The 27,201-nt window shown below is 46.5% G+C and overlaps 3 protein-coding genes across 4 annotated transcripts in view; 2 read left to right on the top strand and 1 right to left on the bottom strand.

The window, feature by feature from the left end:
* Positions 1-1,444, top strand: part of RNF122 (ring finger protein 122) — a 35,210-nt gene extending 33,766 nt beyond the window's left edge. For both annotated transcript variants that reach the window (XM_081891230.1, XM_081891229.1), the window contains exon 6: positions 888-1,444. In XM_081891230.1, coding sequence (XP_081747356.1) covers positions 888-1,002 — 115 coding nt within the window. In that variant the 3' untranslated portion in view covers positions 1,003-1,444. The remainder of the gene's footprint in view (positions 1-887) is intronic.
* Positions 1,445-6,514: 5,070 nt separating this feature from the next.
* Positions 6,515-13,777, top strand: TTI2 (TELO2 interacting protein 2). The gene is made up of 7 exons (XM_081890998.1): positions 6,515-7,911; positions 8,790-8,976; positions 9,712-9,804; positions 11,139-11,326; positions 11,413-11,556; positions 12,545-12,707; positions 13,213-13,777. The coding sequence occupies exons 1-7, from the start codon at positions 7,250-7,252 to the stop codon at positions 13,312-13,314; spliced, it is 1,539 nt and encodes a 512-aa protein (XP_081747124.1). The 5' UTR covers positions 6,515-7,249; the 3' UTR covers positions 13,315-13,777.
* Positions 13,296-26,717, bottom strand: MAK16 (MAK16 homolog). Its single transcript, XM_081891153.1, has 10 exons — positions 26,615-26,717; positions 25,026-25,075; positions 23,137-23,246; positions 21,283-21,347; positions 20,036-20,187; positions 19,576-19,630; positions 18,279-18,353; positions 17,007-17,117; positions 16,277-16,333; positions 13,296-13,993 (listed from the first exon to the last, which is right to left on the bottom strand). The coding sequence occupies exons 1-10, from the start codon at positions 26,627-26,629 to the stop codon at positions 13,787-13,789; spliced, it is 897 nt and encodes a 298-aa protein (XP_081747279.1). The 5' UTR covers positions 26,630-26,717; the 3' UTR covers positions 13,296-13,786.
* Positions 26,718-27,201: the final 484 nt, after the last annotated feature.

Genomic DNA, 27,201 nt, shown 5'->3' with positions numbered 1-27,201 from the left:
CTCATGGCTAGGGAACCCTTCTGAGCCCAAGAGCTGCAATTCCTTCAGAGCAACCTCATAGGGCCTGTGTGCCAGTGGTGGGGGAGGGCCATAAGCAAAAATGGGCAGAGGGATGAATGTGAATGTTGCCTTCAGAGTCTTCTAGTTTCTACACACTCGCCCAGCCTGCCCTGCAATGCCATCAAAGCAAGGTTAGAGGCACTGCCAGAGCTCAAGGTCATATTCTAGCCCTGAAAAAAGCAAGGCCAGTGAGGGGACAGCCAGGGGAGAATAGGTGTGACTGGGAGGGGGCGTGACTTAGGGAGGTTCCCAAGGGCCTGACAGAGGGCCATATTTGTGAAGTTTACCCCTAGGTAAAGGGACCCCTAACTCTGGGATTGCGGCGTTCATCTCGCTTTACTGGCCGAGGGAGTTGGCGTACAGCTTCCAGGTCATGTGGCCAGCATGACTGAGCCGCTTCTGGCGAACCAGAGCAGCACACGGAAACGCCGTTTACCTTCCCACTGGAATGGTACCTATTTATCTACTTGTACTTTGACATGCTTTCAAACTGCTAGGTTGGCAGGAGCAGGGACCGAGCAACGGGAGCTTACCCCGTCGTAGGGATTCAAACCACTGACCTTCTGATCAGCAAGCCCAAGAGGCTCAGTGGTTTAGTCCACAGCGCCACCTGCATCCCTTGAAGTTTACCCCTACCTTTGAGCTAAAACATCATCCTAGAATCATAGGGTTGGATTCTGCAATGCAGCAGTCTTTGGCCCAATCCATGGCCCTGAGATTAAGGGTCTCATGCTCTTCCAACTAATCTATAGCAGCTCAGCTTTTAATGCTGTCAAATTACACCTCTCTCTCCCCATCTCCCTCTCCCACTTCCATTTTGGCTGCAGGTGCCTCGTGAAATGGCTGGAAGTTCGCTGCGTCTGCCCCATGTGCAACAAGCCCATCGCAGGCCCTGCGGAGCCTCACCAGAGCATTAGCATCCTCTTGGATGAGCTGGTGTGACGTCCAGCCTCCCACTTCCCCCAAAGCAGACCTTCTACTGACATAGATGATTGCCTGGGCGAGGGGTCCACACTAAAACTCGTGCCCCCAGCTTCAGAGACTTCCCACTAGGGACTGTCTCCTCCTTGAAGGAGGCAAAGGGGGGAATTGTACCTAGTGCCAACAGGCTGGCCTTGTTGTGCGTCCCCGGTCTGGGGGCAAATTTTGGGGGAAGGTTGGTGAAACCTGTAACAGGTTCTGCGTTTGTCTCGGTCCTTCGGCACACAAAAGGGCTTAGGAGCAGAGGACATCCTACAAGGACAACACAAGTCTCTCGCACTTGGTTCCTACAACAGGACGTTACGATGCCAAGTCTTCCCTTCGTCTAGGAAATACTGGTCAGAACCAATTGCTGGGTGATGACCCCAACCCCAAGTCCCTTGGCTATTTTAGCAGGCCTAATGAACTCCCCAACACCGCCTGATCTAGACCAATCGCAGGGTTCTTCTCCGCAAAACCTAGAGTCCATGTTTACAGTAAGACTTAAATGGAAACCTCCTGGCTGCTGCAGAAGACACTCCCCACCAAAACCCGTGTCCACACCATGAATTTTGAAGCACTCCTACAAAAACCAGGGCTTTCCTAACGGAATCCTGGGAACTGTAGTTTGAGGGTATGGAGAGTTGTATAGGATACAGCTATAGTTCCCAGAAGCCTTAACAAACTCGAGTTCGCAGGATTCTTAGAGGGGAGCCGTGACTGTTCAAAGCGGTGCAAGAGTGCTTTAAATGTATGGTGTCGATGCGACTTGTGGCTTTCAGAGCACAAAGGTGTTTTTGCCTTTTCCACGTAGCTGCATTAGAAGTGGGGGGGGAGGTTGTGGGGTGGGGGAGAGGGGGCTACACTTTGCCTCTCGTCATTCCTTATGCACAGGTCATGGGGAAGGAGGAGATAACATAAGACAGGTGTGATTCCTCTCTTTGATTTGAAAGAGGGGTGGGATGTATTTTCTTAAGTGGCCTTTGAACTTTTTCTTCCTGTTTTACCCTTGTACAGAAAAATAAATCTACTTTCTCTGAAACCTGTTGGCTGATATTTTGTTTATTTTTAAATATATATATATACATTTCAAAAACGAAACCACTGTATTTATCATCACTTTTGGAGAGGCTGTGTCACAGATAGTTGAAGCACTGGCTAAGTATTCAGCAATTCCAGTTATTTGAGTGTCCCCACTCATTATTACATTATTATTTTTTGCTTATATAGGGCTAGTTTAAGCGTGTAACTCTTTGTTGGAATTTATCAGCATTATCTTAATATAAAATTTAATTTAAAATATATATATTTAAAAATAACTTCTGGATTAAAGGGTGCTGTGCTGAATTAAAAAGCTGGTAAGACTTGGCCAAATACTTCCTTGACTTTCCATATCCTTGGTAGATCAATTGTAGCTCAGCGGCAGAGTATCTGCTTTGCATGCAGAAAATCCCAGGTTCGATCCCCAACATCCCCAGTTTAAATGTTTTTTTTTTTCCTTAAAGGCTCAAAGAATAATAATAATAATAATAATAATAATAATAATAATAATAATAATAATAAATTCCTATCCTGCTGTGCCTCCCAAAGGAAGTCAGGGCAGCAAACAACAAAATGATATAATTAAAAAATAAAATAAGGTGGGTAATAAACATTGAAGGGTGTTTTGCCACACCAGCTCATAGCTAATAATGTCAAGGCTGCTGGAAATGCAGTTATCATTCGGCTATCAAATCCCTGGGTGAGCAGAAATCTGTTTAAATTCCTGCTGTAGGTTAATAAGGGGGAGGCACCTCACCAATGGGGGGCATTCCAAAAATGGAGAATGTGGACCAGTGCCAACCTAGCAGCCCCACCAACAGTTTATGGGGCTTGGCCTCTGTTTTAGCTCATGGTACATTCCTCAACATGGGTAGTGCTGTGGGTTAAACAACAGAGCCTAGGGCTTGCTGATCAGAAGGTCGGCGGTTCAAATCCCCGCAACGGGGTGAGTTCCCGTTGCTCAGTCCCTGCTCCTGCCAACCTAGCAGTTCGAAAGCATGTCAAAGTGCAAGTAGATAAATAGGTACCACTCCGGCGGGAAGGTAAAGGGCATTTCTGTGCACTGCTCTGGTTCGCCAGAAGCGGCTTAGTCATGCTGGCCACATGACCCGGAAGCTGTACACCGGCTCCCTCGGCCAGTAAAGCAAGATGAGCGCCACAACCCCAGAGTCGGCCACAACTAGACCTAATGGTCAGGGGTCCCTTTACTTTTACCTTTACATTCCTGAACTAAACAGGAAGCATTGCCTCTATACTGACCAACAGCAGCTCTCCTGCATTTCAGACCTGGAGATGCCAGGATTAAATCTGGGACCTACTCGGAAAGCAGATGCTCTACTACCAAGTGCTTCCCCCTAGTGGCCACCAGTCTCCATATTTGAGCTTTCTGGATCCCTTTCTAGCTGATTCATACATCTCATTGATATCCTGCCTTCTTTCCAAGGAGAACAAAGTGAGACATCCTCACCTTGTTATCTTCATAGCAATTGCTGAGAGAGGCATTAAAAGACCTGTCAAAGGCTGCCCAGTTGCTGGCAGTTTGGGATTGCCGGACTGCTTTGCTCTCTGTCGAGAGAGACACAAGGCAAACATGTCCCTATTAATTCTTCTCAACCTCTCAGTGGCTTTCGATACCAATGGCCATGGCATCCTACTGGAGCAACTGTGCAAACTAGGGGTGGTTGGCACTGCTTTGCGGTGGTTCCGCTCTTACTTGGATGGTCATTCCCAAAAGGTGTTGCTTGGGAAATGCTTTTCAGCCCCGTGGAATCTTCATGTGGGGTTCCACAGGGCTCAATCCTATCCCCTACGTTATCCAGTGGTTTGGAGTACATTATCAGCAGTATGCTGGTGACAGCTGGCTCTATTTCTCCTTTACATCCACAGGTGAGGCAGTGGAAGGGCTGGACCAGTGTCTTGCCTCAGTAATGGACTGGATGAGAGCCAACAAACTGAAACTCAATCCAGATAAGACTGAGTTACAGATAGGTAGCCGTGTTGGTCTGCCATAGTCAAAACAAAAAAATTCCTTCCAGTAGCACCTTAAAGACCAACTAAGTTAGTTCTTGGTATGAGCTTTCGTGTGCATGCACACTTCTTCAGATACCTTCAGATACACTTCTTCAGATACTTCTTCAGATACCTATCTGAAGAAGTGTGCATGCACACGAAAGCTCATACCAAGAACTAACTTAGTTGGTCTTTAAGGTGCTACTGGAAGGAATTTTTTTGTTCAGATAAGACTGAAGCACTGTTGGTGGGTGCTTCCCCTAGACCAGAAGGTGGGAAATCGCCTGCTCTTGATGGGGTTGCACTTCCTCTGAAGGAGCAGGTTCGTAGCTTGGATCCTTTACTGTCACTTGAGACTCAGTTGGCTTCAGTGGCCCAGAGTGCCTTCCATCAGCTTCTGCTGGTGGCACAGCTATGCCCCTATCTGGACAGCGACAGCCTAACCACTGTGGCCTGTGCTCTGACAACCTCAAGGTTAGATTACTGCAATGGATTATACTTAGGGCTACTTTTGAAGACAGTTCAGCTAGTGCAGAATTCAGCAACCAGGTTGCTCACCGGAACATGACAGTTTGAGCATATTACAGTCATACCTCGGGTTACAGTCGCTTCATGTTGCGTTTTTTTGGGGTTACGGACCCGCTGAAACCCAGAAGTACCGGAACGGGTTACTTCTAGGTTTCGACGGTCGCGCATGCGCAGAAGCGCTAAATCGTGCTTTGCGCATGCACAGAAGTGCTGAATCACAACCCACGCATGCACAGACGCGCCACTGTGGGTTGTGAACACTGAGGGTTGCAAACATGCATCCCGCATGGATCATGTGTAACCCGAGGTATGACTGTATAAAACCTGTTTAACACATACAAATAATTACAATTAAAAAATAATGGCACTAGCCCTTTCATTAAAAAAGGCAGTTCCCAAAGGCTGCTGGAACAAGAAGGCAGAAGGAAAACCAGGAGGGAGCCAATCTGAGATCCAAAGTCTGGGAGCAGTCACTGAGAAGGCCCTCTTCCATATCCCCACCAAGGGTGCCTAAGACTGGACAGACCAAAAGAAGATCTCAAAACCTGGGCAAGATCATTGGGGGGGGGGTGCATTCTTTCCCAGTCATAACCAGCATTTAGAATTGCCAGTGGAGCTGTTGCAACAATGGGCTTGTATGCTGCTATAACCATCTGGCAGCAGCTCTCTTTGTGCCAGTTGAAGTTTCTGACAATGTGCGAAAGCCACCCACGCTTACCCAGCAGATCAAAACTTTAACTTCTCTCTTTAGACAAAAACCAGAACCACTCAGTATTTACGGTACACAACGAACAAAAGCCAGCTTTTCCAAGCAACAAAACAAAATTTAATTCTTCCGCTGGCTTTGCATGCACAAAGCTAAAAATTGCTACCTGCTAAATGAACTACAGTGGTACCTAGGTTCTCAAACGCCTTGCTTCCCAAACACTGAAAACCCGGAAGTGTTCCGGTTTTCAAACGTTTTTTGGAAGCCGAACGTCTGATGCAGCTGTCGGCTATTGTTTCTGGGGCGCCTGCACCAATCAGAAGCCTTGCCTTGGTTTCTGAACATTTCAAAAGTCAAACGGACTTCTGGAACAGATTAAGTTTGAGAACCAAGGTATCACTGTATTTGGCGCTTTTGTTTTTTGCTATTTATTTTGCATTTTTGTTTTACAGGCTTTTTCGGTTAATTTGTTTTTGTTACTGTGTGGAGCCCAGTTCAGCTACTGATTGATTGATTGAGCGACTGCTGAAATGGATAAAAGCCCCCCATCCAAACAATACAATACTGTCTTATTTTACAGTACAGCACATTGATTACTGCTTTCATTTTATGGATAAATGGTCTCATTAGAAAGTAAAATTCATGTTAAATGGGGTTGTTTCCAAAAGTCGGGAACAATTAGTCTGTTTTGCATTACTTTCTACAGGAAAGCCCACCTTGGTTTTAGAACAGAACTCCAGAACATATTAAGTTTGAAAATGTACTGATACCAACAAGCAAAAAAATAATAACTTATTACAAAAGGTTCAGATCAGAAGGGTACTGTGCCCCGTCGTAACAATTAGGGACGGCACATTTCACGCAGGCGCATGAAAACCCACTCATCACATGTCAGAACCTGAAGGATCGCTATAGCGTCTGTGAGCCTGCGCCCACCATTAGGTACCGCAGGCTTTGACGTTATGGTGACCTCTCTCCTAACCCTCCATTTCTTGCCACTACACGACTCCTCCTGACGAAAAAACAAATGCGATGCTTCTTTCCCTCTCCCTCCGTACTCTGGATTTCTTCTTTTCCCTCAGCAATACCAGGACCAGGCACGCTTATTAGGCATGTTAATATATTCACCATCCGTCCCCGCCCCCTTTCGCTTTACGGGAAACCGGTTTGCGACCTGTGGGAAAGCGTCGGTGCTTTCCGGCGATTTGTCGCACAGAGCTGCGATTTCGCGGCCAAAGCAGCCTGAACAGAGTAAAGTGGGCTGGGTGGGCTTAGAATAAGGAGAAATTGGCGAAGCTACATGAGGAGGAGATGTTCATAGAGATTAACTTCTAGAGCGGCACGTAGGCTGAGCTTCCGGTTCAACTCGGAAGCCACCATTTTGTTTGTCGTCAGTCATGATATTCCGTGCGGACACCCTCTCTCTCTCTCCCCCTTGACTTCAGTGTAGTGGAAAGCATGACTACTTGGCACCGGGCCTTAGAGTGACAGGGCAAAGGCCCTTGACGGTTTTGCGTCGGAAATGCTTCTCAGGCTTCCCGACCGCGTGTTCTGCTTCCTATCTCTAGGGTCTCCGCTTGGACTTCCGGTTTGAAACGGAAATCCGCTGCTGGTCGGCTTCCGATTCACTGGGAGGCCTGGTGAGGCCGCTCTAGGCTGCGGTCTCTCTATGGTGAGAGCCCTCTTCCCAACACTTTGCTCTGGGACGCGGTTTAAGACCAGCCCAAACTGAGTATTAGAGCTCAAATACTCAGAGGGGCCACTAAGGGCTACAAAGGCCTTCTGAGAAGGCTAAATACTCCCGGGAAAAGCTTGCATTCTCAGCAAGGGTTGCAATAAATGCAGGGAGGCTAGGAACCAGTTTGCTGGGAAGAGGGGTAAAAGTTTTATGGGGGGAAGAAGATTGAGGTCCTTCTCCTCCATCACCACCATCACCCAGAGCCAATGGCGCAGCATCCCTTGCTAAATTCCCTACAGTGGACCATCCCAGAGGGCCAGGGATGCCTGGAGCGCCCCCCAGCAGAGCAGGTTCTCTCCCAATTCTTGCAGCTTTTTGCAAGCAGGTCAGCCAGCAGTGATGCCAAGGCAGGCATGATCAGAGACCTCCTGGCCATCTTGGAGGCCATGGACTGCCAGTGGCTCTTTGGGAGCTGCCACCCAAATGCCACCCCCACCCTGCTTCGTGACATGGTGGTCACGCTGAGCCTCTATGCGGCGCCACCCCAGCAGGAGCCAGAGGGAGGAGGGCTCCCCAGCGGTGACCCCTCCTATGCTGCAGTAGCCAGCCGAGCAGCAGACGTCAGCCTGGGCTTCATCAGCATCGTGGCCAAAGTGGAATCGGCTAAAGGCCTCGAGAGACTTGGTACTGCGGTGATTGGTCCCATCTTGCGCCAAGTGGCAGGGCCCTTGTATCTTTTTGCCGTGACACACGTTGCAGAGAGGTTGTGGACCACACCAAAAACTCGGCGCATGGCTCAAGAGCTGCTGGATGGTCTCCTTCGGGCTTCAGACTGCCGGTCAGTACCTGAGTTCCTGAGAGGCGCACGTGAAGACGAAACAGGGTGGTTGGCGGTGGTGATGCAGTGCTTGAAACCAGAGTTGACCAAGTAAGTGAACTGAAAGCCCAGTGATGGTTGTCAGAGGCTAATTATATTTGTGGGGCCTTTTATAGGGACAAAACGGTTCATATGGACCACCCACCAGTGACAATGTTACAAGGCTGTCAGGATTGTTTGGAAGTCCCAAACTGAATGTGACTTCTGTGAGGTATTGTGGGTGTGATGCAGAAGGACGGCTGTGGCTTGTGAGAACTGTGGAATGTTCTTCAGTTATTTCATCCCACTGGGGACTTGAATATGGGAATTCTGTGGAAGGACAGCTGCTTTGCATACACAAGATCCCAAGTTCAATCCCTGACTTCTCCAGGTAGGGCTGGGAGAGAACCCTGCCTGAAATTCTGGATTGCTGTCAGTCACGGTAGCTAGCATCAGCATAGACAATACTGAGCAGAAGGACCAATGCTATAATGTTCCCTTGCAGCTAGTTCTCTAAACTTGATAATTGCTTGCTAAAAGTGAACTGCCTCCAGTTATGGGAGAAATATTTAAATGTGCCCAACAGAACTCTGGCTTGAAACAAGCATCTTCCAAAGCCTTGGCCGCCACCCCCAAGTCCCTGTTACCTTCACCAGCTTTTGAATTAGTGCTATGTGACTGAAATTGGACTGGAACTGTATGCAGAAATGCTGTATTGAATCCCAGGCTCCTCCTTGTTAAAAGGGCTGTGTCACAGGTGACAGGGAAAGCCCCCTCTTGGCCTGAGAGGTCTAGTTAAGAGTAGATAATCCCTGGGCTAGCAGGGCAGAAAGACATATCTGGTATAAGTTTATGCTGTTAACACACCACCAGCAGTCCATCTACAATTTGATCCTAGGCTCCATTTCACCTCCCAAGATGTGCAATGATTCCCTTTTCCTCTGCTCCAGAGATACATGGCAGCGCAGCCCAGCAACAAAACACGTCTTCTCCTGCACGCTCCAACACGTCACAAGGCCCTGGCTTGGCCCTCACTTGGAGAAAGTCCTGCCGCCCTCGCTGCTGCTGTCGGACGACTACCGAGAGGAAAATAAAATCTTGGGAGTGCAGTGCCTACACCATATCATTCGGAATGTGGTAAGGACAGACATACATAGGGGACCATGAACTGGGTCATCAGAGTCCTCTGGTCTCCAGCCAAAAGTTGGGGATGGCTTTATGACTTTGTCTGACTTCAGAGTAAGGAATCATCCTCAGAGCCATAGGAGAGAGTGTTAGCAGGGGCTGAATCCTCACACACACACCTCCATTTTACTAACTATTTTGCCCACAACTGAAACAGCATTCATGAGAATTGGTAGCCATTAGATCATTGCTGTTAACATAGGTACCCATGGATCAAAGAGTGTTACTTGGCCTAGCGTCCAGTTGCATCCTCACTACCTTTGGAGTTGGAGTTGTGAGGGAAGGAAAGGTGGATTTGGGTGATGCTGCTGTATTAGGTTTTTAATAAGAGCAGACACCATTCAGACATAAGAAGACACCTAGTGGATCATGCCAAAGGCTCATCTAGTCCATCATTCTGTTCTCACCTGGAGGACCTGAGTGCATCTTCTGGACAACCCGAGAAGTTTCCAAGTACAGCATGGTTTTATTTACTGTTGCTTATTTCAAGCATCTCATTGTCTAAACTGCAGCGCCATTAACTGTTATTTTGTCATTTGCTGTCCTGTTGGGTGGGATTTGTAAAAGTCCCATCAAAGCTTGTGTCATGCCACCGCCCCTGTTAACAGTAAGGGTGGACCGTGTCCCTTCTACAGAATTCCTTTTGCATAATGCTGGTCAGATGGTAATCATTTCCTTTCCTTGCAGCCAGCGGCTGACCTCTGCCAGTATAACCGGGCACAGGTTGTGTACCATGCCCTTTTCAACCACCTTTATAGCAAGGAAGCCCGGCTCCTGCAGGTAATATAAAGACTGGTGTTTCCTCTTTACTGAATTTATTCAGGTGGTGGACTAAATACAAGATTACAGATCCTTTTACACTCTACAGTAGGGGGTGGCAACCTTTTTGATCCTGAGAGTCACATCCAGCAATGGGTGGGCTATTGCAGGGCAACACACCACTCAATGTGGGTGATGGGCAGGGCCTAGGCTGACACACTCATGCACACACACATACAGTGGTGCCTCACAAGACAAAAAGAATCCATTCCGCGAGTCTCTTGCGAAGCAAGCCCATTAGCGGATTAGCGGCTTAGCAGATCAGCTGTTTGGTGGCTTAGCGGATCAGCTGTTAAGCGGCTTAGCGGATCAGCTGTTAAGCGGCTTAGCAGCTTGGGGAAAGGGGAGGGAGGGGAAAACCCCGCAGGAACTCGCAAGACACTTTCGTCTTGCAAAGCAAGCCCAAAACAGAAAACCCTTTCGTCTAGCGGGTTTTCCGTCTTGCGAGGCATTCGTCTTGCGGGGCACCACTGTATTCCTATGTAGTTGTGCTTCCCCAGGTTCCTAAAGAGCTGTTTGGCAGGCTGGGGGAAGCAAATTTTACATTGGTAGCATGGCATGTGTGGATGACTTTCTGATTTGCTACCCTGTGCTTCCTTTAGCCCTTACAAACAGCAAGGGGAGATATTATGGGTTAAAGCCAATGTAGCACTAAGTAACAGCCCACATGTGCTCTATAACATCTGTTTCTCCCTGATGCTTTCTAGGCATTACGTTTTGAAGGGGCAGCAGTTTTCAGGTCGTAAGTGGAATTTCTACTGGTTCAAATCTGCTTAAAAGAATTTCTACTGGTTCAAATCTGCTTAACCTGCTTAAAAGAACCAGCCATAGCAATATTCTCATGTGCTGCTGGCTCAGTAGGGGCTGCTTATTTGTTCTCTTCTGCTGCCTTGTTAACAAGCAGGCTGGGAATATGTATCCTTGCTAAACCAAGACCTGTGTTCAGACCACCATTTTGCAATTTGGGGGTGCACAACTGAAGCTGAGGTTCGAGTAGCAAAACAAGGTGCTGCCTGATGGCATGTCAAGCCATTGGTCCGCCAAGCTCAGTGTGTGGGCTCTGCACTGACCTGCAGTTCAACATAAACATCAAGGTTAAAAGCAACTGATAGCCTTATCCTCTATGAATTTGTCTAATCTTTTTTTGAAAGCCATCACTGCCTCTTGTGGGAAAAAAATTCGTAGTTTAAGTACTGTGTGAATTCGTAGTTTAAGCACTGCCTGTCCTGTCTTCCAGAATTCAGCTTCAGATGTTACATGCTTTTTCTCTAAACCCATCCCGTTACTCTTCGCAGGTTGTGTTGCTGTGCTTGCTGGACTTGCTTCCCATCCTGGAGAAGGCCCTTCAGCGGCTGCCCCACAACCCCCAGCTTGTCGCACCTTCCGACGAGGTGCTCCAGCTGGTCCTGACCCACATGGAATCGGAGCACCGGCTCCCCTTACGGAGGGTGTACGCCAGGAACCTGCCTGCCTTTGTGGAGAGGTGAGTGTTTTAATGGCGAACCCTGTAAGCAGATAAGCCTCCCTCTTTGTGCAGAGGTTTATAATCCTTGATTTGTCTTTTGAGAGGCTTGGCATTCAGATAGCCCGTCATCTGAAGAGGTTGCAGCGGGTGATTGTGGGATACCTGGAGGTCTCCGATGCTCCCGACGAAACGGCAAGATTGGCAACATTAGAAACCTTGAAATACACCATACAACATGCCTGGCCCAGGTACTTTGATAAGCCCTAAGCACTGGGCAGTAGCTGTGTATTTGTAGAAGTGCATTTTTCTCTTCAGTTGATCTTGCTTTAAAAAACCAACCAAGTAACCTGTCGCCGCTGTTACGGTCAAGAATCATACTTCTCAGAAGTCCCACTGCTTTGAAGGTGCTGTTTCTGACCCGTGTGAAGCCGAAAACTTGAGTGTAAGCAGTAAACACTTCTCCCTGCCTAAATACAAATATTTAGCTAGTAGGAAATGAGAACTTCTGGTTCCTGAACCTGCCACATGTTTTTGAAATGGATATGGGGGCCTAATACCAGTGAGCCTTAGCTGAAATTCATCAGGCTGTTATGGTGTTTGGACTGTCCTGGTTGTACAAGAGCTTTGACTCAACAGGCTCAGTTCAAGGCAATCAGACAGGTTCACCTCTTGTCCAAGGTCACAAGGCAGGACTAGCAAACTTGCTGTCACTTTCAACAGGAGTCTGGACCTTCTCTTCTGAGAGCAGGGTCATCATAAGGCTCCTGCACTTCCTCATCCCATTTTTCTTTCCCTTTCCCAAATGCACTAAATACAGTGGTTTAGAGGAGCAGAGTTCTGTCAGCAGTATCTTTCCCCTTCCCCTGCAGCTCCGTCGCCTGTCAAAAGTCTGCTCCAGAAGGTTCCCATTGTTCCCTACTCTGGGAGGAACCATAGCTGGATAACCTGTTTTGCATGCAAAAGGACATAGGTTCAATCACTCGTTAAAAGGGACCAGGTGATTGGAAAGATCTGCTAAACAGCCTGAAGAATATCCCTCCAGATATTGTTGGGACAGCCAGCATGGCCAATTGTCAGGGTTGATGGAGGTTGGGAGTCCACATCTTGCTCTGCTGAAAGGTTGTTACTTGTACCTGCTACACTGAAATTGTAGTGCCACCTCCTCCTGGGATGCAGCTGGCTCCAGAAGTAGCTTTCAAGTCAGGCTGACATGAGTCTGCCATCTCCTTGCTGTAGAATGTCCTGCCGCCTCGCTGTCCTTCTCAAGGCTTTGCTGAGAATGATGTTGGATGTGGCTACAGACAGGAGCTTAACACCAGAACCAGTGAAAGCAGAGTTACTCCAGAAAGCCACTGAGTGCCTTATCTTACTGGATCACGCTTCTCACGGACAGGTGAAGGTAAGCAAGACCAAGGGAGAGCCCAAGGTTCAGCAGGCCTGTGATTTGGGGAAAAGCAGGCCCTCTGCTTCTTAACAAGAGACAACTGCGGAGTCTCTGGGTGTGTTGCATATGTCTGGCAGTCACCACTGATCAGCACGCATGTGTGCATAAGAAACAAATTAAGTGCAGTCCTGTTTCTCAAATGGGAATGCTAATTAATACTCTTGTCATGCTCCCAATTGATGAGTCCACTCTTCCTTGATTTTAATACTAAAAGTAGCTCCGTCAAGGAAGTACACCTTGCAGTGTGCAGACAACAGCCTCTCTGGAATATCTAGGTAGGACTGTGAAAGCCACCTGAAATGCTGGAGAGCAACTGCCCACCTGTCTGGACAATGCTGAGCAATGGTCTGTCTTAGAATAAGGGAGATTCTTGTGTCAGAAATAGAGCAGATAAGAGGCTGTTGCTGCCCACTTCTAACACGATGACATCATTTGATTTCTTCCCATCCCTAATATTCAGGTCCTACTACAAGGAGTCCGACGCAGCTGTCAAGATGAGACCCTCAAGGAATGCCTAAGAAAAGTAGAGGAGGAGCCGGTAAAAAGTATCATCGCTCCCTGAGCTCAAGTGGAGAGGCTTATATTCACTGTGTTCAAAGTTGGAAGGAAGAACATTCCTAGCTTTTAAGACTCATGCTATACATAAACTGTCTAATGTTGGAGAAAGCAGGGCATTAAGTAAAAAAAAGGCAATGACAGGTTTGTTCTGAATCATATTTCTATGCCACTTTTATACCTCCCAATCCACCCCACCCCCCAAAAAATCCCTTCAATGCAGCTCACAAATTAATAGACATATACAAATATTTAACAATCTTAGTTGGGTAGCCTTAAAAATAGATGACGTTTTAAATTGTCAATATGCAAAAATATACCCTGCGGCATCTGGGAATGCCAGCTCACTAGGTCTTCAAGCAGCTGGAACTTTTCCTGTATGATCTTGCGTCTCGGTGAGTCAGCCTTTGCAGAGAAACATCCCACCAGCTAGTTCATTCAGTCCATTTTTCAGATCTGCGCCCACACACTGGGAGGAATCACGTTGCTTTCAATTTAGACAGCGGTTCTGTCTCCTGCTCATACTCTATTTCAACATAAGCTCGTTTTTTCCTGACAGCTGGGCCCTTCAAGGGAGTTTTGCCTTTAGACTTGGGCCGCTGGCCTTTCTCTTCCTCCTCACTGGATGTAGCCTCCTCCTCCTCCTCCTCCTCCTCCTCACTGCTCGTTGCCAGTTTATCCATACCCTTGGCAGAGAAAACAGGCGTGTTAGGCATAATAGTGCTGCTGCCTTAGCACACTCCCTTGGCAAGTATTTGGAGGTTATCGGTTTTAAGAGAAAATGCGAGTAAAATGAAACATGATAGAAGTACAGTGGTACCTCGGGTTACATACGCTTCAGGTTACAGACTCCGCTAACCCAGAAATAGTACCTCGGGTTAAGAACTTTGCTTCAGGATGAGAACAGAAATTGTGCTCCGGCAGCGCGGCAGCAGAGGGAGGCCCCATTAGCTAAAGTGGTGCTTCAGGTTAAGAACAGTTTCAGGTTAAGAACAGACCTCTGGAACGAATTAAGTACTAAACCCGAGGTACCACTGTATATATACCATATTTTTCGCTCTATAACACGCACCTGACCATAACACGCACATTGTTTTTAGAGGAGGAAAACAAGGGGGGGGGGAATTCTGAATGAAACAGTGGATGTATCATTTTTGTGCCTCATGCTGTGGCCAGACATGTGATCTGATGGTGAATTTGGGGTGACCCAATGCAAAAATCCTGAGAATCCCTGTGGACCTGTGCTTTGTAACCACGTTTTTGCACCATTGTGGCCCCAGGCAACAGTGGGTGCGTGATTTTTTTGGTGCAGGCTGTAGCCATGGACATGTAATGTGATCTAATGGTGAATTTCGGGTGACCCAATGCAAAGATCCTGAGGATCCATGTGGATCCGTGCTTTGTAACCACGTTTTAAGTGGGGAGGGAAGGAAAAACACAAAAGGGACAAGGAGCGCGAGAGGGGTGTGCAGAGAAGCAGCTGGCTAAGAATGCAGGAGAGGGGTTTAACGGGAGGGAGGAAAGGAAGGCAAAAGTTTCCCCCCACCCAGCCACCCCCCCTCTCTCTCCCACCTGCATGTTTTCCGGCTGCCTGCGAGTGCCTAAAACGCTTCCCTGGACGCAGCAGCACCGGAGCACCGAAGGACGATCATTTCCTTTCCCCGCTCTTTGTTCCGTTTGAGCAAACAGCAACCGAAACAGAAGAGGGTGGGCAGTAGGACCCTGAGGCAGAATGCAGGAAAGCAACAGCTTCCTCTCTCGCAGGATCTGAACAGATTTTTGCCTGATTTTTGCCTCTGCGCTCGGGCGAGTCGGCTCCAGGGACCACACATTCGCTCAATAACACGCACAGACATTTCCCCTTACTTTTTAGGAGAAAAAATCTGTGTGCTATAGAGAGAAAAGTATGGCAATTAGGCCTGGTGTAGAAGTTGTGTGAAACTGCTTGTTGTGTTCTGAGCATCGCTGCCCTCCCTGACCACTTAAGTCAACGCCAGAGCCTGTATTACACACAACTTTTATTTGTTTTATTATCTATGTATTTCATTTATAGCCCACCTTCTCCTCCAAGGAGCTCATGGTGCCACACATATTTCTCCCCTTCTGCAACCCACACAAGCCTATGAAGAAGGTGATGCTGAACAGGAGTGACTGACTCCAAGGCCACCCAGTGAGCTTCACAGCCAAGTGGGGATTTGAACTCTGGTCTCCCAGCTCCTAGTCTGACACTCTAACCACGACAAACCCACTGGCATTTTTGTTCTGCCTGATGTGTAGTTATTCTCATCATACTTTCAATATTGATTCCCAGCCCTGCTTTGAGGGAAGTGTGTGCATTGTGTGTAGCAAGTACGTAAGTTAAGTAGAACAGAAAATATCGGGAGGAACCAGCAGAGGGTTACAGGATAGGTTCTACTGAAACAAATGCTGGTCAGGAGCAGTGCAGCACTCTGCTGAGACTTAAAGCCAAAGACCCAGTTTCTCTCTACAGTGGTACCTCAGGTTAAGTACTTAATTCGTTCCGGAGGTCCGTTCTTAACCTGAAACTGTTCTTAACCTGAAGCACCACTTTAGCTAATGGGGCCTCCTGCTGCCGCCGCACGATTTCTGTTCTCATCCTGAAGCAAAGTTCTTAACCTGAGGTACTATTTCTGGGTTAGCGGAATCTGTAACCTGAAGAGTCTGTAACCCGAAGTGTCTGTAACCCAAGGTACCACTGTATTATGTTCAGGGAGGATCCCTTGATAGGAATGGAATAATCTCATCACACGCCTCCTCCTCTCCCACCTCCAGATTGCAGCATGATTTTACAGCACCATAAGTGTGCACAGCACTTAAATCTGACGCAAAAGGAAGGGGAGGCAGGCCAGAGCAAATAGCAGAAAGCGTGTTTCAGTGTTCCAGTAGAACAAATGAAACGTAAGAGGCTCCTAAATTTTCATAAGCAGTTTTTAACAGGCTGCACTTACCTCAAAGTCACTGAGGTCACTCTCATCTACTTCCACAAATTCTCTCTTGTTTGAGTCCTGCAAGCAGAACATAGCAGAATACGAGTTGGAAGGGGCCTTACTCTAGGTCAAATACCCCCACCCTCATGCAGGATTTGCAATGTAGAACACAATTACAGCATCCCTGATAGTTCAAGGGGAAGGAGTGTTCCTTCTCACGTGGCTACACTTTTCTTTTGTCCTAATTTCAGTCTACATGATAAGATCCTTCAGCCAGTTCCAAGTCCTTGATCAATGAAATCCAAAGTTTTTGGAACCCCAGTTCTTGGAAGGAGACAAAGCACAAATTGATACATAGTGCGTAACAGCCAAGTGAACAGCTGTGGTTTCTTTGGCAATGCCAGTCTATATCTGAGGTTTCTTGGCAAGCGAAGAGGCTCTGGCTATGACTATGATGTCCCATATGCAGGGCCTTGGGCTAGTCTCCTAAGTACATGAACATTTAATGCACGGGCAAATAATATTTAGCCACCCCATCCATGACATTATTTCTGGAGGAGGAAAGCTTAGGGAAGAGAACAGAGAACTGTGTGAAAGTTGTAATAAGTGCTGTTTGGCAAGAATGCAAGCCATTTGGCAGAAATAACTTGAAGACCCAATTCTCTCCTTCGTATAAATGTGCAAAGCATAGAGAGTTGCACAGATCCTGCCCTGGAGAGTAGCACTGGGGAAAGAGTTTCAAAAGCATTACCTCTTCCTCCTCCTCCTTCTTCTCTGTATCCGAGTCACTCTCACTCTCCACTTCCTGCTGTTCTAGAGCTTTGTCGAAGGCATGGATGGGGAAGTTGTAGATATCGCCGTACTGAAGATGGAGCACATTAAGGAGGAAGGATGATTAGATAAGATGATCCCCAAAAGCACACCAAAAAAGCCACAGATTTAAAGACATAGACAACTCTGCATACGATAGCCTACCAAAATAGGAATGAACACTCTGCAGCATTAGCCAACACATTCCATAACTTTGGGGCTTCTGCTAAGGATGATCTTAACCCAACCAAGGGTAAGAAACCGCCATCGCACAGGTGAATTCTGGCTCGCAAGGCTACTCCCCCCAAGCTGCTCCCACCAGCCCATCAGTTGAAGTCAGTGGATGATGTCAACAAGTGGCCGGATTCACTCATACTTGGGTGATTCCCCCCCCCCCCCAAATCCATGTTTCAGCCATTTTCCAGCTGCAATTAGTCTAGCTGCAGTTAGGCAATTTTAAGACATGGGACTTAACAGTCGTACAGTTAAGATGGTAACATGCATACTTATTTGGAAATCTGATAAGCCAGCTTTGCAGCGTTTGGGGGGGGGGCTCTCTGCTCATTCTGCCCCCCCCCAAAAAAATCTTGCCCTGAGTTGCAGAGCTCAAAGAAAATGATCTGAGGGCTGAACACTGTAAAATTGGGCTCAGCTATACAGGGCTCTAATGTAACAACAACAACAACAACAACAATTTTTTATTATTTATACCTCGCCCATCTGGCTGGGCTTCCCCAGCCACTCTGGGCAGCTTCCAACAAAATATTATAATACAGTAATAAATCAAACATTAAAAGCTTCTCTAAACAGGGTTGCCTTCAGATGTCTTCTAAATGTCAGGTAGTTGTTCTCTTTGACATCTGGTGGGAGGGCGTTCCACAGGGTGGGTGCCACCACCGAAAAGGCCCTCTGCCTGTAGGCTATCTGCTGAGCATCATGCAGAATCAGGCCATTCAGTGGGCCCCGGGATCCTCTGCTGTCCCTCCAGCAACAACTCTCAACAGCCAAAGTTGTCATCCAAAACACTGAGGGCGGGGGGAGGCAACCAGGCTAGCCAAGGCTGGTCCAGGTGCCACAGGTCAGTTACTGCTAACAGCAAGGCGATCCTAGGTAGGTATTTCGGTACTGCTTCATTTCTGTCACTGCCTTCTGGGAAGCAACCTGGCTAATTGACCCCTGCACAAACAGCATGCACTGCATCACAGCATCTTACCGTCTCCTGCTTGAGTCTCTCCAGCAATTCTTTCTCAATTGCGTTGTCCAGCTGAGCAGCAATCAGAGCTTTTTCCTAGCCAACAAAAACAAAGTGATGAGTTGATTTGGAAGAAGGAAACAGTGGATTTATCATGAAGGTTTTTCATGATGGATAGAGGTGAGTGGGGGAAAGAGGAGGGGAGGGTGCCTTTTGGAAACAGGTTACTTCTTCCCATCTTAACTTTAGGTCACAAGATTATGATGGAAGATTGGGAAAAATTATGGAAAACTGATTTAAAATTTACAGATTGTTCCCTATTGAAGGAGAATTACATGAAGATGATGTACAGATGGTATACGACACTAGTGCAATTTCAATACAGATTAGGCCAAAACAGAATTTAAAATTAGACAGCATAAATAAAATGAAGTATTTGCCTTCGCCTGCATATTGACATTGGAACAAGCTACGGGACAAGGATAACTGTGATTTTAAAGATGAATGGGAACCCTTTACAAAGTATTTGAAGATGCATCAAAGCGAACTGGACTCCTTGGCTGGCTTTGAATAAACACTCACAAACTTTTTATTGATAATAATCAGCTAAATAGTTTGAGGATCTGTACAACTGTGTAACATGCAGAAAACTGCACTTTTAGAGAAATCAAAGAATAGAACTGAGGGAAGTTGGGGGGTGGGAGGGGGTAGGTTCTGTGGGGGGAGGGAGGAAAAATGGGGGGGGATAAGGATGATATGTTTCTGGATAATATGTTTTGTTTTAATTTTGAATAAAAAAGTTATTATTTTTTTTAAAAAAGGAAACAGGTTAGTTCCTCCCATCTTCGCCAAGAGGGCTTTCCACCCTCCTATTCCACCTGGGATTGCAGATGAGCAGTTAGGAAGGCCTTGCTTTAAAAATTCCCATTGGTACAGCATCTACCTTCCATGAAGAAGGTCCAGGTGCAATTTTTGGCATCTCCAGGTAGGGCTGGGAACATCCCCTGCCTAAAGCCGCACAAGAGTGGCTACCAGTCCGTGTAGATAATACTGAGCTAGGCAGACCAATGGCCTGACTCTGTATTTGGCAGCTTCTTAAGTTTCCATGTAAGGCAACGAGATCTGGGAGATGCAGCTAGTGAGCAAAGCTCTACTGGGGGCATTGTGGGAAGTTGAAATGGTGGCTCCAAAACATAGCTGCCTGGTGCTGATTGGAGTATTAGGGGAGGCAGAAACAGCAGGCCTTATAGGAGCTGCGTGCTTCCTCTGGGCTGAGAGATAAACTGACAAACAATAAGGAACCACAGCAACAGATTACCTCTCGCCTCTTCTCGCGCCTTTCGATCTTTTTACTCAACGGAACAAGCTTCCTCCTACAAAGGCGAAGATGAAGTTAGTGAAGTGGTTTTGCAAAAGCAACTGTCAACAAGCAACTAGGAAAAAAGACTCCAATTTCTAGGGCTTTTTAAATGTTCTTCTAGCCGAGTTTCTAATACAGTGCTTTTGAACAACCACCTGAGCATTCTGGGGACACCCGACTCTCCCAATAATCCCTTTCAACAACTTCTTTTTTTAATAGCAACTCCTTCATTTTAGGGAAGTTGCCTCTTTTCTGAAGTCAAATGTGAGTGTTGTGGACTCTTGCGACTGGCAAACTGCCCAATGACAGATATGCTGGATTTGATATCACTGTGGCCACTGTTCCCGGCTGGTTGGCACGCGTCTGCCTGGGACAACAAAACTCAGGAAAAGGCCTCAGGCCAAGCCCCATGACTTACTGCCTCTTGAGAGTCAGCTTGCGGATTCGGATCAGGTACTGGGTGATCTTGGTGAAGCGCTGCTTGCACTTGTGTCGGATGAAGCGGGGCCAATAGATCAGGTTCTCGTCAATCTCCTCCAGCGCTTTCTCATAGTTCTTGCTCAGCCGAACCTGCAAAAAATTAGGAAGGGGAGAAGACTGTGGTGGGTCCTCGTTTGCCATTGTTTTTCTCGTTCACAGATCCTTTCGGAGCTCTGTGAAGTCCTCTCGGGTTTTTGCCACCCTAAATTAGGGAAAGTCCTCCGCTGAACTGCCTGGAGAGCTACATCCAGTCAGAGTAGACAGTGCTGAGCTTGATGGACAAATAGTCTGACTTGCTATAAGGCAGCTTCCTATATTCTCAGAGGCCCATCAATGCAAAGTAGAGAGAAACAGACTTTGCCATGAAAAAACTTGAGTTTCCATTCTGGCTTAAGATGTCCTTTCTTGACTAGGGCCATGCAGATTAGAGGCTGGTTCTTATTTAAATTGCTTGCTTAAGTTCTGCAGAAAGACTGTAATGGTTATGAAGGTGACAGTTAATCCACTAGTCCTAAGAACCATCAGACTAAAGGCCCAGCTAGTCAAGAATCCCTTTTTCACAGGGGCCAATCAGATGCCTTTGTGTCTTCCATGTCAGCTTTTAAAAACCTGCTGTAAACTTTTTCCATCAGGCTTATGCAGGCATTTAATGATATACCTTTCCACAAGTGTTTCCTGATTTTAACTTCTTTATATGGTTTTTATTCTATGGTTTTATGTAGTTGCTGTGAACCACTTAGATTTTTTTTAAAATGACTTTGTGATGTATAAATATTTGTATAAATAAACAAATAATTCAACAAGCAAGGCCTGAGTGAAACTCCCCAGTTGTGATTATCAAGAAACAACGCCCTTGAAGGTACAGGCTGAACATAGATGTTGTAGCTAGTAGACACCAATAGCCTTATTCTCCATTAAAACTCATCTTGATCCTCTTTCAAAGTCATTAAATTCACAGCTATTTCTAAGAAATGAGGGCTATCTGTGCAATCAAACTCAGAATGTGTGGGCAGAAGTGGCAAAGAGGAATCACAGACTCTCCTACAAGCTGTAACACATCCATTGTTGAAAGTCTGATCACTCTTTGAACGAAAAAACCCTGCAGCATCACGAACCCAAGCCATAAAGCTAAAAACAAACAGATCAGACCCACACCACCCTAGGAGGCCTGGAAGGAGGACTTACCCTTTCCCACAGCCGATTGGGGAACGCAGCACGTTCAATGGTCTTCATGTACAGGTAACACTGCCCTAAAAGGGAACAAAAGCAGCTTAATGCATAGTCACCACAAGGTCTGCTGCAGCCTTGGTTTACGAGATGCAGGATGCCGGCCACAATACAAACAGCTCACACCATGCAAGGTCAATGCTCAGAGGTTACTGGAGCACCAGGCTTCTAGCTGAAGAGCAGGTGCTCATCAATCTACAAAGAGCTCCAGAGCAGGCACAAGATGGTCTGATGCAAGGCTCTGGATAAATGGGGACCAGGCAAGCATGGAAATGGTCCTGTCATTGCAAACCCTTCATCTCTGATTTTAAGCTAGAGCTCTTATCAGATGCATTAAGATTTGTCTCAGATAATTCCTACCGGAGCATAATATTCACAGCATTTTAACCTTTGGGCTGTGCTTATAACTCTTGACGGCTTCTGCACTTCCTTTTTTTTAATAGAATATTTATTAAGGTTTTTAATAATAATACAATAAAGGTAAAAATAAAATAAAAAATAGTAACAAAAATACAAAAGTAAAAATAATTTTAAAAAAGAAACATGCAGATTTTCCATTTCTCATTTTCCTTTAACATGTTTCCCGGACCTCCTCATACCTCCCTTTTTTGTATTCCAGTTCAAATTGTTAGTTCAGCAAATCCTTGCCATTAAGTTTTAACCTGTTTCTAAGCCTGTTTCTCATATTCCCTTAAAGCATTACAGCTGGAAACCACTTCTATCCAACATCATTCTAACATTCATTAATTTTACAATATTTCTGTAGGTAGTCTTTAAATTTCTTCCATTCTTCTTCCGCCGACTCTTCTCCCTGGTCTCGGATTCTGCCGGTCATTTCTGCAAATTCCATATAGTCCATCACCTTCGTCTGCCATTCTTCCAAAGTGGGTAGGTCTTGTATCTTCCAATACTTTGCAATAAGAATTCTTGCTGCTGTTGTAGCATACATAAAGAAAGTTCTATCCTTCTTTGGCACCAATTGGCCGACCATGCCCAGGAGAAAGGCCTCTGGTTTCTTCAGGAAGGTATATTTAAATACATTTTTCATTTCATTGTAAATCATTTCCCAGAAAGCCTTAATCCTTGGGCACGTCCACCAAAGGTGAAAGAATGTACCTTCATTTTCTTTACATTTCCAACATTTATTATCGGGCAAATGATAAATTTTTGCAAGCTTGACTGGAGTCATATACCACCTGTAAATCATTTTCACAATATTCTCTCTTAAGGCATTACATGCCGTAAACTTCATACCTGTGGTCCATAACTGTTCCCAGTCAGCAAACATAATGTTATGTCCAACATCTTGTGCCCATTTAATCATAGCAGATTTCACCATTTCATCCTGAGTGTTCCATTTCAACAGCAAGTTATACATCTTTGACAAAATCTTAGTTTTGGGTTCTAACAGTTCTGTTTCTAATTTTGATTTTTCCACCTGGAAGCCAATTTTCTTGTCCAAATTATATGCCTCCATTATCTGATAATAATGAAGCCAATCTCGCACTTTGTTCTTTAGTTTCTCAAAACTCTGCAGTCGCACTTCCACAAATTTCAGCCAAGCAGCGCTGCTGCCTTCCCTCTAGGGGCCTTAAGAGGTCAAAGACCTATGAGACCACTAGAATCACAAAGTTGAAAGGGCCCTCAGAATCATGTAGTCCAACCCCTGCAAGGGAGGAATATGCCACTGCTCCTTCCGGGGATCAAACCTACTATCTCAGCATTATCAGCACCACACTCTAGCCAACGGAGCTATCCATGAAAGATGAGCACCAGGTACAACATTGAGGAAAACAAAGCAAAGAGCCTCACCTTTCTCTTCCTTAATGGTAGCATACTGGCTGTTTGCCAAGGGGCAGGAGGAGCGGTTGCACAGGCCTGTTATATTAAATTCATTCCGGCAAAAGCTCTGTGTTTTCGTCCTACAAGGAAGAGACTTGGAATGAAACATTCGTTTCCATACCTTGTATTATCTTGAACATTAATTCTAATCCAGACTGTGGAATGTCCCTACAGAACCGGAATAATTAAGCTAACCTTCATGGGCATAGGGTGGTTTAAAGTCACATGTCTTAGAGAAAGCCTTCCCCAACCTGTTGCCCCCCCCCCCCCAGATATGTTTTGGACTCTCACCAGTCCCAGCAAGTACAACATCTGGAGGGCACCAGGCTGAAGAAGGTTGCCTGACAGTATGTTCTGGTAAACATTCAAACCACAGGCAACAAATTATTTTGGATTTTGGATACTCCCTGTGTATTCCCTTAATTCCCATATACAACGCAAGCTGGCACATGCCATTTATTATTTATTTATAAATATATACATATTTATATACCACAATGCCATAAAAAATATCAAAACGGTTTGCAACAAGAATATCTATATACAATCGAACAGACATTAAAAAAAATAAAACAAAACAGAGGCCATCTATTAACAGAAAGATGTCTTCTCAATTGCCAGCACAGAATAATTTTCAGCAGGCAGTTAAACACAAGGAACCTGCTGAATCTCCACTGGCAGAATATTCCACCGGACCAAGCCAATGACACTAAAGGCTCCTTTTCTTGTTGCTGTCAGATGTGCCTCAACAGCTTGGGGGAAGGCCAATGGTGCTTCTGAAGACGATCACAGTGACTGAACCAGGATATAAGGTCTCAGGCCTTCCCTAAGGTACCCTGGACCGAAGTTGTTCAGGGCTTTGAAAAACTAATGCAAGGACTGTGAACCTGGCTCAGTAGCAGATGGGCAGCCAGTACAGATGTTTTAACAATGACATTGTGCGTTGTTGGCCCGGGGTCCTCAGCAGCAACCTGGCCATGCCGCAAGGAGGCTAAAGGGGGGAGCATGGCAAAGGCAAGCAGAGGGCTGGTTTGAACATCCAGCAATTGATGTGGTGCAGTCCTCTTAAACAGGGGTAGGGAGCCTGCAGCCCTCCAGATGTTGCTGGACTACAACTCCTATCCTCTTTGACCACTGGCCAGGAGGCCGCCAGATAACATAGCCCTCTTCAGATGGCATGGGCTCCAACTCCTATAAGCCCCAGCCAGCAGGCCCAATTATCGGGAATGATAGAACTGTAGCCCACAACTTCTGGAAACTACCATATGATCTAAATCTACATTTTTAAAAGCGTGCCTACATATTCAGAGGGGACGCAGGTGGCACTGTGGGTTAAACCATAGAGCCTAGGACTTGCCGATCAGAAGGTCGGCGGTTCGAATCCCCGTGACGGAGTGAGCTCCCGTTGCTCGGTCCCTGCTCCTGCCAACCTAGCAGTTCGAAAGCACGTCAAAGTGCAAGTAGATAAATAGGTACCGCTCCGGCGGGAAGGTAAACAGCATTTCCATGCGCTGCTCTGGTTCGCCAGAAGCGGCTTAGTCATGCTGGCCACATGACCCGGAAGCTGTACGTCAGCTCCCTCGGCCAATAAAGCGAGATGAGCGCCGCAACTCCAGAGTCGGCCACGAGTGGACCTAATGGTCAGGGGTCCCTTTACCTTTTACATATTCAGATGTTATGCGTGCTTGCTCAGGAAAGATACAAATTAGGCAGGGGGAAGCTCAATTTAAATCACTATTTATATTGGTTCTTTTTCCTGAGATCCAAATCTACCCACCCCGGGCAGTACTAGAATAGCCAGCACATCCTGTAGCTCTTAAATTCAACAAGAGGTAGAGGAAAGGGGACAGAATACTTACTTGATCTTAAATGAGCAGAACTGTCTATTGCCAAGAGTGTCCCAGACAACCTGACAAAGAGAGAAAGCTTTGTTAGTAATTCTTCCAATGCTATTCTGCTCCGAAACATCAACACTCTTTGTCCGATATGCTGTAGCTGCAACCCAAATTGAAGATCCTGTGTTTGAGCACTGGTTTTGGACTGCTAGACGGCCTCCAAAGTCCCTTCCAAAATGTCTATAATTTTGGACAGATGGCAAACACCTTGCTCTAATTTCACCTCTTTTGGCATTTTATCAAATTACTACCAATTCCTCACTAATAGGACGGATTGGAAGCCTGTGAGAAGCTTGAAAGCTGGACGCGGGCCCTGGTCTTACTAAAGGGATCACAACAGGAGGGTTGGGAAAGGCACAGTTGACAACCTTAGTGGAAATAGATGGATGATCTTAGCTGCCTTGCAGCAACTCTTGAGTGTCTCAAGGAGAGGTCCTTCCCAGCAGCGACTGAGCTTTCAATACACAGATGGGGGCCTGGGGGCCTCCAGATGTTGGCGTGCTACAACTCCCACCATTCCTGACACTGGCCATGCTAGCTGGAGCAAAGTTGGGAATGCCAACCACATCTTTGGAGTGCCACAGGTTCCCCAGCCCTGCTTGCAGTGTGATGCATGTGAGCACACCCAGTACGGAAAAGTACATGCGTCTGTGACAGAGGTCATTCAGTCCAACTCTGGTTCAGTCCTGACATCTACAGGAAAGGTCTCAGAGCCACCATCGGTCAGCTAAGATCAGGTGCTGTTTCTCAAACTTGGGACCACAGTTCCTATCGTCCTGGACCACTGGTCCTGCTAGCTAGGGAAGATGGGTTTTGTAGTCCCAACAACATCCAGAGAGAAACACGGCGAGCTTCCCACTTGACTAAGGGAGCTTTCTATACTGTAACCGACTTACTCACAAACAGACAGACAGACACGCTTCTGGAATCGGTAATAATAATAATAATAAATTTTATTTATACCCCGACCTCCCCGGCTCAGGGCAGCTAACACCAATAAAATCACAGTAAAAACATAATAGGGAGAAAAGAGGGGGGGACCAATTTAAAATACAGGTTAAAATGCAATTTAAAATGCAGCCTCATTTGAAAGTAGCTGATAAATCAAGACTATAAGGGGAGGGAAACATAAGGGTCAGACCGATGAAGTATTGGCGCTCTGTGCATGCTCAAGGGTCACCTTCCACGTGCACAGTTCTACACGGGAAGGGATCCGGCGTGGTGTGGTCTGAGACGACGGCCGGGGAGGCACAGAATCACAGAACTGGGGGGGTGGGGTGGAAATTGGATGGCTGCTTTTAATTTTGATGATATATTTTGTGGTTTTGCATTTCGATTTTATTCTGTGAACCGCCCAAAGACCTCCGGGTATAGGGCGGTATATAAATCCAATCAATCAATCAATCGAACAGAACTGTGTGGAGTCGGAGGGACTCCTAAGGGTCATCCAGTCCAACCCCCGCCATGCGGATCCCCGTTCCGCACGGGTCTTCCCCCTCAAAGACTGAGGAGGCTCCTTCGTCCCTCCCCGCCCGCTCTGCCCCGAGACTCACGTCGTCCGCGTGCATCTTGCGGCCACGAGGGAGACGCGACTCAGCGACCCGGCGGAGTCCAGGCGGAGCTCAGGGGAGGAGCCGCGCGCGGAGACCTCGCGAGAGCTGGGCGGTGGGCGTTGCCCGGAGGAGGAGGAGGCTGCAGCTGCGCATGCTCGGCCATAGACTCCGAACAAATAGATCTGTGCGCCGCGTCTCCTTCCGGGTTCAGTATAACTTTTGCTTCTCTTTCTTTTCTTTTTTTTCTTTTCTCTCTCTTCCCCCGGTCAGTATTATTATTATTATTATTATTATTATTATTATTATTATTATTATTATTATTATTATTATTATTATTAATCAATACAGGGTTATAGCGCAGCCTGGGTGTTTTTTTTTCCAGGCACGCACTCACACAAAGTGGCATTCAAGGCACAAGTGCTTGCTCTCCCTAACACGGGTCTAATTTAGCACGGTTTTCTTTCTTGCTTTCAGGACGTTTTTAAAAGTGTAACGTATCTGCATACAAGTCGATTCTGCCTGCAATTCCGCACTAGATTTGGGCTAGTTCTGGAAGTTTAACAGTGACTTTTCTTATTTGAACCCGG

The sequence above is a fragment of the Podarcis melisellensis genome (genome assembly GCF_964234715.1).
Source record: "Podarcis melisellensis genome assembly, chromosome: 15".
Taxonomy (NCBI): domain Eukaryota; kingdom Metazoa; phylum Chordata; class Lepidosauria; order Squamata; family Lacertidae; genus Podarcis; species Podarcis melisellensis.
This window is presented reverse-complemented; position numbering and strand designations above follow the sequence as displayed.